Source organism: Acipenser ruthenus, unplaced genomic scaffold (genome assembly GCF_902713425.1).
Source record: "Acipenser ruthenus unplaced genomic scaffold, fAciRut3.2 maternal haplotype, whole genome shotgun sequence".
NCBI classification, from domain to species: Eukaryota; Metazoa; Chordata; class Actinopteri; order Acipenseriformes; family Acipenseridae; genus Acipenser; species Acipenser ruthenus.
In genome coordinates this window covers 105001-115000 of record NW_026708163.1, presented here as the reverse complement: position 1 = coordinate 115000, position 10000 = coordinate 105001, and the positions used below count along the sequence as shown (strand labels likewise).

Genomic DNA, 10000 nt, shown 5'->3' with positions numbered 1-10000 from the left:
TTTCGGAAATGCCCAGTTTTTCTGTTAAAGTATATGGAAAACTACAAAGCGCTGGGTGTGGAATTCAATATGTTAACAAGGGAACATTATTCAGCAGCTTTCATTGGACTCTATGAAGCTGAGGGAGTTCATTCTATATAGAGGGGGTGGAATTCAATATGTTAACAAGGGAACATTATTCAGCAGCTTTCATTGGACTTTATGAAGCTGAGGGAGTTCATTCTATATAGAGGGGGTGGAATTCAATATGTTAACAAGGGAACATTATTCAGCAGCTTTCATTGGACTCTATGAAGCTGAGGGAGTTCATTCTATAGGGTGATGATGCAATATGTTTGGCCATAGCTGCATATCCACTGGGCTACTTGAATAATGAATAATAAGATTGAATGACGATTATTTTGTTAAGAGAAAAATTAAACGAGACAGGGAGACTGTATTCATCAACTATGAAATGCAATTATTCTTCATTGAGAACCAGAGTGCTGCTGTGCTTTTGGTCTTGTATCAGGATACGAACGATACAGACCTCTGTTACGATACCATATGGAAAGAAAGCATCGCAATTCATCCAAACTCAGCGAATCAGTACACCCCTCTATTCACTATGCAGCAGGTATTAGGCAAAACGAAACCCTAAACGCTGCTAAAATAATCACCAAGGATGTCAACGAATATATACACGCTTTGAAGGTCTTCGTCGCAACGGCTGAAAATTCCTAATGAATCCCGGCTGAGTCCCACAGGAATAACAGCCGGATGTCTTCCGTTCTTCCCTTGAGTTCTGATGTCCTTCGTTTTGAGTCCAGCCCTTGTTAATTCAGGTGGATTTAATTACCTCGCATTCATTCCACGTTGCTTTGTAACAGACGACGTTGATCGCGTGTCTCAAGCAGGCATTCGTTCTCGGATTAACCCTTCCCACAGTCCCCTGGGTGTGAATGCCTGCCTCATTATGCACGTGATCAACAAGGCGGGATGGCATTTATATAAAGCGGAAAGCTAGAGAAAAGTTTCTTGGTTTGGGTTTTCGGCAAATGATAATCTTTCCCCTCAGTTAATCTCCCTTTTAAATATGAGTTGTAAGCCACTGACTCCCTGTGTGTGTGTGTGACCCTGAGCAAGTCACTGAACCTCCATGTACTCCGTCCTTCGGACGAGACGTCAAACAAACGAGCTCTTATTGGAAGTGACTCTGCAGCAGCCACTGACTCCCTGTGTGTGTGTGACCCTGAGCAAGACACTGAACCTCCTTGTGCTCCGTCCTTCAGGATGAGACATCAAACAAACGAGCTCCTATTGGAAGTGACTCTGCAGCAGCCACTGACTCCCTGTGTGTGTGTGACCCTGAGCAAGTCACTGAACCTCCTTGTGCTCCGTCCTTCAGGATGAGACGTCAAACAAACGAGCTCCTATTGGAAGTGACTCTGCAGTAGCCACTGACTCCCTGCGTGTGTGTGTGTGTGACCCTGAGCAAGTCACTTCACCTCCTTGTGCTCCGTCCTTCGGATGAGACGAAAACCGATGAGCTCCTATTGGAAGTGACTCTGCAGCAGCAGCAGCAGTTGTTGATGATGCAGAGTTCACCCCCCTGGTCTCTGGAAGTCGCTTTGGATAACAGTGTCTGCTAAATGACTAACTCATAATGACACTGCAGTAGGTCAACTAAATCTAACTGAATTTAACCCAGCTTTCAATAATTGAACTATTAAAAGCACAAAAGGTTAGGAGTCAGAATTTAGCTCCGATCACCCATTTACTTGAAACAGAACCCTGTTCTTTAAACTACTGTAGAACTCTGCAATATACGGCAGTCTACCCTCCTACCCAACTTCTGTGCACTATACCTCATCGTAGAGACTGATCGCATAATATATTGCACACTATAACCTTAACCCTAATTCTAACCACCCTGTTCTGGTACAAAAAATGTTTTAATCCTGTATTTTGCAAAGAACAGTATTTAAAATATATGCTCGTTCTGTAACCCCAAGTCAGTGAATGCAGACAGTGTCTCTATTGTCAACCCCACACAACTGGACTGGGATTGGATCCAGAGAGAGAGAGACAGAGAGAGAGCGAGAGAGGGGGCTGTTTTTTCTTCACGTGGTTTGAAGATAATGCTGCCACAAGCTCAGCCCACGTGCTCACTCTTCTTTTCCTCTCTGTCCACCGGAATAGAAGCGCTGGGTTTTATCACAGCCAATTGAGCAGGTGGACGAGGGTTAGGAATGGGAGGGAGTGTGTACAGCAGCAACAGAAACCATTCAACCCCAGAGGTATCGGATGGCATTTGGGGTGGATATATACAAACTGGACGGTCAACACTCTCCCTCCTCCCTCCCTCCCTCGCTCTTTTTTCTTTTGTTTTTTTTAAACAGTGGAGCACACAGAAACTAAACTTACGGAAACTATACACAGTAATAAATACACACACACACACGCACATTATATATATATATATATATATATATATATATATATATATATATATATATATATATATATATATATATTACACACAAAATGCTGGCCCATTACTGCTGATAGATAGATAGATAGATAGATAGATAGATAGATAGATAGATAGATAGATAGATAGATAGATAGATAGATAGATAGATAGATAGATTGATCTCTGAGCTTGATTTTAACTCGGTGTGCTTATTGGAAATAGTAACTTTAACAAAACTGACATCAGTTGAAGAAGTAATCTCTGCCTGACCTGGAATTTATACAACGAACAACAGGAAATATAAACCATTTTAACAGGGAAACTAAAAACTTTATTTTTTTTTTGTATATGTCAGTTCTGGTACTTTTTACTTGAAAATAAAGATGAACTGATTTTTTTAAATGCAATGTCGCCACCTGGAGTTGACAAGCGGTACTGCTCTGGATTCGAGACTCGGTGGAGACACCTGGTGGACAAAACTCGTCATTACACTGGATTTTTTTAAAAAAAATGTCAGTCAAACAACTCGACAGATTGACGTCCAGTCACAAAATGGAATTTCATGACTCTGCACACTGGATAAGAGAGAAGGAATACGTGAGATTTTAAAAGGTTTTATTTGATCCCTTTTCATGCATGAGTTTTTTTTTTTTCATCCACATATGAGGTCACCATGCATGAAAGGGTTAATTGCTACATTTGAAACCGGAGAAGAAAACGAGGTTTCCTGCACCCCCTCGTGTTGAAAAGCAGTACTGCGTCTTCTTACGCGATAGAAACGATTCTGAAACAGAACACGATAGAAACGATTCTGAAACAGAACACGATAGAAACGATTCTGAAACAAAAGCAGGGTGAAAATGATAGGCACTATCAGAACCACGCTACCTACTCTTTAAAGGGTTAATTAGATACCCTTTTTTTTGCAATAGAAAACCCCACTATCAGCGAATATTGAAAAGGTTACACTGTGGTGTATAGGCTAAATATCACATGCTATTATTGAGTATATTTTCATAGCACAGAAATGTTAATTAAACTTACAGCACTTATGGGAAAAAGTATTGTTAATCATACTAAGCACTTTTTAATATATATATATATATATATATATATATATATAGTCTAATAGTAAATATATATCTATATATATATTGTATAATAATGGATTTAAAAAAAAAAAAAAACTGTTGAAAATACCATATACCAGCAGTATAGATGTTTATAAAAATAAATGCAATAATTTTAATTTTTATGTGGAGGCGGGGGTGGGGGGGATAAATTTTATTAAAAAATAAGTTTTTAACAGATATTGTATTTAAATGTAGTGTTTATAGAAATCTATTTAATATGTTACACATTTGATCTTGATTTTCAGTTTTGTAGTTTTCAGCTTGAAACGTTCTAACTTTTAATTATGTGAAATGTATTATTTTCAATAAACAGATATGAATCTTATTAGCATTGAGTGTGTGTGTGGGGGGGGGGGGGGTGTGTGATAGTAACTCCTTTAAAAAACGACGTTGTTGGGACGTCCCACTTTGTAAAACACCTTTTTAAGAACTAAATATTTAGTTTGTTGTCGACTTTCACCCTGTGTGGAGTTTTTTTCTGACTGGAGTTAAAGCACAGAGAGGTCTGTTAAAGCATAGGGAAGCATTGTAAAGCACAGAGAGGTCTGGTAAAGCATGGGGAAGCATTGTAAAGCACAGAGAGGTGTGGTAAAGCATAGGGAAGCATTGTAAAGCACAGAGAGGTCTGGTAAAGCTCAGGGAAGCATTGTAAAGCACAGAGAGGTGTGGTAAAGCATAGGGAAGCATTGTAAAGCACATAGAGGTGTGGTAAAGCATATGGAAGCATTGTAAAGCACAGAGAGGTCTGGTAAAGCATAGGGAAGCATTGTAAAGCACAGAGAGGTCTGGTAAAGCATAGGGAAGCATTGTAAAGCACAGAGAGGTGTGGTAAAGCATAGGGAAGCATTGTAAAGCACAGAGAGGGATTGTAAAGCATAGGGAAGCATTGAAAAGCACAGAGAGGTCTGGTAAAGCATAGGGAAGCATTGTAAAGCACATAGAGGTGTGGTAAAGCATATGGAAGCATTGTAAGCACAAAGAGGTCTGGTCAAGCATAGGGAAGCATTGTAAAGCACAGAGAGGTCTGGTAAAGCATAGGGAAGCATTGTAAAGCACAGAGAGGTGTGGTAAAGCATAGGGAAGCATTGTAAAGCACAGAGGTGTGGTAAAGCATAAGGAAGCATTGTAAAGCACAGAGAGGTCTGGTAAAGCATAGGGAAGCATTGTAAAGCACAGAGAGGTGTGGTAAAGCATAGGGAAGCATTGTAAAGCACAGAGGTGTGGTAAAGCATAGGGAAGCATTGTAAAGCACAGAGAGGTCTGGTAAAGCATAGGGAAGCATTGCAAAGCACAGAGAGGTCTGGTAAAGCATAGGGAAGCATTGTAAAGCACAGAGAGGTCTGGTAAAGCATATTACATAACAGGGTAAACTAACCCTTATAAAAGTTCCCCACAGTACATTTAGAAACTCTAAAACGTAATTCAATGACTTCAGTTGAAGACATCGAGGACGACTGTTGTTGATGTAAAGCATATTTTTTTTAAAAAAGCTAGGGTCACCTCTGGTAAATGCAAAACGTAACCATGGGAAACGCATAGGGGAGAAAACTATAAAATCTTGAACTACCTTTAAAAAACAAATGTCCATTAGGGAGACCAATTACCCGGGTCTTTTGAAACCAAAGGATCTGGCAACACCAACTATAGCAGTTTTTGCTAAATGCATTCGTTTTACACAGTGTCAATATGGAGCGTCTTCTTTCAAGCAAACCAGCCGTTTCCTGAATACTTTGAAACCTGTCCTTGCATTGCCATAGCAACTCCAGCAGTCCTGTTTCCTAGGCAACCGGTCTCCTGTCTATTGTTGATTTGGTAGAGCGGTTGCCAGGGCAACAGACGGCTGAAATGGAAAATAAACGAGAAAGGATGTTCTCCTCTGTAAATATTGCACATTACTTACAGGATAATCGGATTCAGTTATCCCCTAAAATATATCATGCATGTGTATTTAAATCTCTCTGGACCGGAGGGAGCCCCCTTTCTTTTAGGGGGGGTGAGGGAGGGAGGGAGCAGTTCGTCTCCGTGCCTCAATATAGACATATATTTAAAAATAAATAAATAAATAACACACACATTTCAAAATAATTCAGAAATAGTTTTTTTTTTCAAGCTGAATATTTTATTGCGACATTTAAATATATTATTATTCATATATTTCTTTGTGTTTTTTTATTTAATTTTGAACACTATTTACAGCAACGTTAAAAATAAATTCATTCTCGGGGGGCGGGGATAAGCTAAAAATTCGCAACAGAGTATTCGAGTATATTCTGTGGTTTCTAAACATGAATTAAACTGTAACATTTTAATACAAACCTTCTCAAACCTTTTATCTCAAACCACCTGGGTCCCCGTATGTAATACATGTTGTGAATTTACCTTTCATAGACAGGCTAGTTCTTATCAAGTGTCCGTCACAAATACCGACCAATCAGGTGACGAGTGGGCGTAAACTTTGCATCCACGGTTTTCTCTGTGCTTCGATGTGAATATTTAATACATTTTATTTTTGACATTATTGCAGTAATAAGATTAAATATAAGATTGATTATAAATCCTATTTTGAACTTACACACAGTTATTTACTGTTTATTTGGCAGATGCCTTTATCCAAGGCAACATTATATATATATATATATATATATATATATATAGAGAGAGAGAGAGAGAGACAGAGGGAGAGAGGGGAGGAGGAGGGGAAGAGGGGAGAGAGAGAGGGAGAGAGGGGAGGAGGAGGGGAAGAGGGGAGGGGAGAGAGAGAGAAATAGAGAGAGAGGGAGAGGGGGGAGGAGGAGGGGAAGAGGGGAGAGAGAGAGAGGAGGAGGAGGGGAAGAGGGGAGAGAGAGAGACAGAGGGAGAGAGGGGAGGAGGGGAGGAGAGAGAGAGAGACAGAGGGAGAGAGGGGAGGAGGAAGGGAAGAGGGGAGGGGAGAGAGAGAGGGAAAGAGAGAGAGGGAGAGAGAGATAGAGAGAGAGGGGGAGGAGGAGGGGAAGAGGGGAGAGAGAGGGGGAAGGAGGGAGAGAGAGGGGGAAGGAGGGAGAGAGAGAGGGGGAAGGAGAGTGGGAGAGGGGAAAGGAGAGGGAGAGAGAGAATAGATTCACGTCACCCCTGACAATTTAATATCCATTGTTTAATATATTAGTTTTATTTTGTGTTTTGTGCTTACATTTCCTGCATATGCTCCTCCTCCCCTAAAATATCACAAACGCGCCTGATAAATATGCAGACTGAGTTCTATTAGCGTTATGAAAGTGTATTGGCCAACTCACTTCAAAACCGTGCTCAAATATAAATGAGTTGCTTTTTCTATCTCTCTCTCTCTCTCTCGATCTACACTAATGAAACTGCATCACAGGATCCGACATTTTAGATCCAGGGTTCTCTATCGTTTGCTGGACCGCCTGACCATATATTGAGCCACAATGGCGGTAGTTTCCTAGCCACTTCTATATAAAAATTTCTTTCTCAAACCACCTACACCCCTTCCCATTCCCATCAGCCCCCTCTCTCTTTACTCTCCCCTTCCCTCCTTCTAAGCTTCTGATTGGTCCGTCGCCACATTTCCATTCCTCTCCCCTCCTCCTCCCGTTGGCTCCTCCTTATCGTTAGCCCCGCCCCCAACCCCCAGCCCCACCCCCTTCTTCCCATTGACTGAATTGTTCACAGTGGAGTTTCCAATCAGATTCTGGCCTGCGGGCCCCTCACAGGCCTTCTGCTCGTCCAATTGGCTGGAGATGGACCAATAGAGGTGGGCTTCGTGGCGGGCGGCGGCCAATGAGAGCTCGCGGGCGGAGCAGGTGGGCGTGGCCACCTCGAAGGCGTGGTGGAACGCCCCGTAGTCGACGTCGAAGAATCCCTCGGCCAATGACATCATGGGACTGAAGCGGTGACCCCACATGACCTCTTCAACGAGATAGGAGCTCCGAGCTTGGCAAGTCATTCCTGCATAAAAAAACTTAAAGATTATTATGAATGGATCATTTAGCGTTTATCCAAAGCCACTTACAGAGACTAGGGGGTGGTCCAGCGGTTTAAGAAAAGGAGCTCGATACCAGGAGGTTCAAATCCCGGCTCAGCCACTGACTCCCTGTGTGTGTGTGACCCTGAGCAAGTCACTGAACCTCCTTGTGCTCCGTCCTTCAGGATGAGACGTCAAACAAACGAGCTCCTATTGGAAGTGACTCTGCAGCAGCCACTGACTCCCTGTGTGTGTGTGTGACCCTGAGCAAGTCACTGAACCTCCTTGTGCTCCGTCCTTCGGACGAGACGTCAAACAAACAAGCTCCTATTGGAAGTGACTCTGCAGCAGCAGTTGTTGATGATGCAGAGTTCACCCTCCTAGTCTCTGCAAGTCGCTTTGGATAAAAGCGTCTGCTGAACGACTCGTTCATAATAATAACAATCATTTTGTTCAGAATACCGAACGCTCAGTCGTTCAGGGTCTCAAATATGGGTCTTGTATTTTGCATGTTTTTTGTGTGTGCGTGACTCACCAGTGGCCTCCACCATCCCCTCCAGTATCACCACGATCTCAAAGTCATCTTTCTCCAGCTGAGCCTGGGAGACGTCCCAGAAGGGCGATCGCGAGTCGATCTCGTGGGAGATGACCAGCGGGGAGACCAGAAAGAGACGGTCATCGCCGGTCTCGAACCCCACACTCATATCCGTTTGGTCAAGAGGAATGAACTCTCCTGGAACACAGAGAGAGATATAGATAGAGAGAGAGAGAGAGAGAGAGAGAGAGAGAGAGAGAGAGAGAGAGAGAGAGAGAGAGAGAGAGAGAGAGAGAGAGGCAGGCAGTCAAGCACACTGCCATGCTAGGAGGATTGGTGATCCGGTGGTTGAAAAAAGGGGTCTTGATACCAGGAGGTTCAAATCACCCGGCTGAGCCACTGACTCCCTGTGTGTGTGTGACCCTGAGCAAGTCACTGAACCTCCTTGTGCTCCGTCCTTCAGGATGAGACGTCAAACAAACAAGCTCCTATTGGAAGTGACTCTGCAGCAGCCACTGACTCCCTGTGTGTGTGTGACCCTGAGCAAGTCAAAAGAGCCATACAGTGAATCATCTCACACTACATTTGACATTTTACAATGCTGAGCTTTGGGATGAATGCATGAATTAAATCATTCAGCAGACGCTTCTATCCAAAGCGACTTGCAGAGACTAGGGGGGTGAACTCTGCATCATCAACAACTGCTGCTGCTGCTGCTGCAGAGTCACTTCCAATAGGAGCTCGTTTGTTTGACGTCTCATCCTGAAGGACGGAGCACAAGGAGGTTCAGTGACTTGCTCAGGGTCACACACACACACAGGGAGTCAGTGGCTGAGCCGGGTGATCTGAACCTCTTGGTATGAAGACCCCTTTCCTCTAGCCGCTGGAGCACCGATGTGCGATTGCTCCTCTTCTCCTCCTTGGTCTTACCTTCCTGCGTCTGTTTGGACTTGATGAGCTTGGCTCGGATGTTGGCTCCGACGATGTGGGAGCTGCGCAGGTCCCCCACTCTGAACATCAGGCACAGCTTGTCGTCTCTCAGGGAGATGACCGCGTGCTTGGAGAACACCAGCGTCTCCGCCCGCTTGTTGGGCTGAGAGATCTTCACAAACATGCACCCGACCTGAAAGACAATAAACAGGGGATCTGAACAGAGGGAGAGCTGCTCTCTAATGTAAGGAAATCCGATAGTCCATATTAATATTTGGGATGTATGGTGCTTTCAATGGAGAGATATTGAGCACAGTTTAGGTGGGGTATTTTGGAATGCAGGGTCTGTCTCAATACATTACAGTTAAGAGAGAGAGCAAATATGACCATTTATGGGCATTTGTGGAAAGAGTCCTCTGTTTTGGTTGCATGGGGGAGATGGGGGTATCTCAGAGATAACAGAGACTAGAGGAATGTTTGTGAGGCTCGGAGACTGGCTACCTACACAGGTTTAGATGGGGGGGGGGGTCTCAAATGATGTCATTATAGGGGAGTGTTCTATGTTATTAAAAAACAGACATTGAAAAATGTCACATATGTAAAATACTACTAAGAACATAAGAACATAAGAACGTTTACAAACGAGAGGAAGCCCCATTCGGCCCATCTTGCTCGTTTGGTTGTTAGTAGCTTATCGATCCCAGAATCTCATCAAGCAGCTTCTTGAAGGATCCCAGGGTGTCAGCTTCAAAAACATTACTGGGGAGTTGGTTCCAGACCCTCACAATTCCCTGTGTAAAAAAAGTGCCTCCTATTTTCTGTTCTGAATGTCCCTTTATCTAATCTCCATTTGTGACCCCTGGTCCTTGTTTCTTTTTTCAGGTTAGAAAAGTCCCCTGGGTCGACATTGTCTATACCTTTTAGGATTTTGAATGTTTGAATCAGATCGCCGCGTAGTCTTCTTTGTTCAAGACTGAATAGATTCAATT

The 10000-nt window shown here is 43.2% G+C and overlaps 2 protein-coding genes across 4 annotated transcripts in view; one reads left to right on the top strand and one right to left on the bottom strand.

The window, feature by feature from the left end:
• LOC117962562 (ATP-sensitive inward rectifier potassium channel 10-like) overlaps nucleotides 1-3913 on the top strand; it is an 8701-nt gene extending 4788 nt beyond the window's left edge. For both annotated transcript variants that reach the window (XM_059020153.1, XM_059020152.1), the window contains exon 4: nucleotides 1-3913. This exon is cut by the window's left edge and continues 788 nt beyond it. The gene's annotated coding sequence lies outside the window, so the exon portion shown is untranslated.
• A 1773-nt stretch (nucleotides 3914-5686) lies between these two features.
• Nucleotides 5687-10000, bottom strand: part of LOC117410101 (G protein-activated inward rectifier potassium channel 3-like) — an 8760-nt gene continuing 4446 nt past the window's right edge. For both annotated transcript variants that reach the window (XM_059020150.1, XM_059020151.1), the window contains exons 5-7: nucleotides 9012-9204; nucleotides 8082-8279; nucleotides 5687-7530 (exon numbers count right to left, since the gene is read on the bottom strand). In XM_059020150.1, coding sequence (XP_058876133.1) covers nucleotides 7121-7530; nucleotides 8082-8279; nucleotides 9012-9204 — 801 coding nt within the window. In that variant the 3' untranslated portion in view covers nucleotides 5687-7120. The remainder of the gene's footprint in view (nucleotides 7531-8081; nucleotides 8280-9011; nucleotides 9205-10000) is intronic.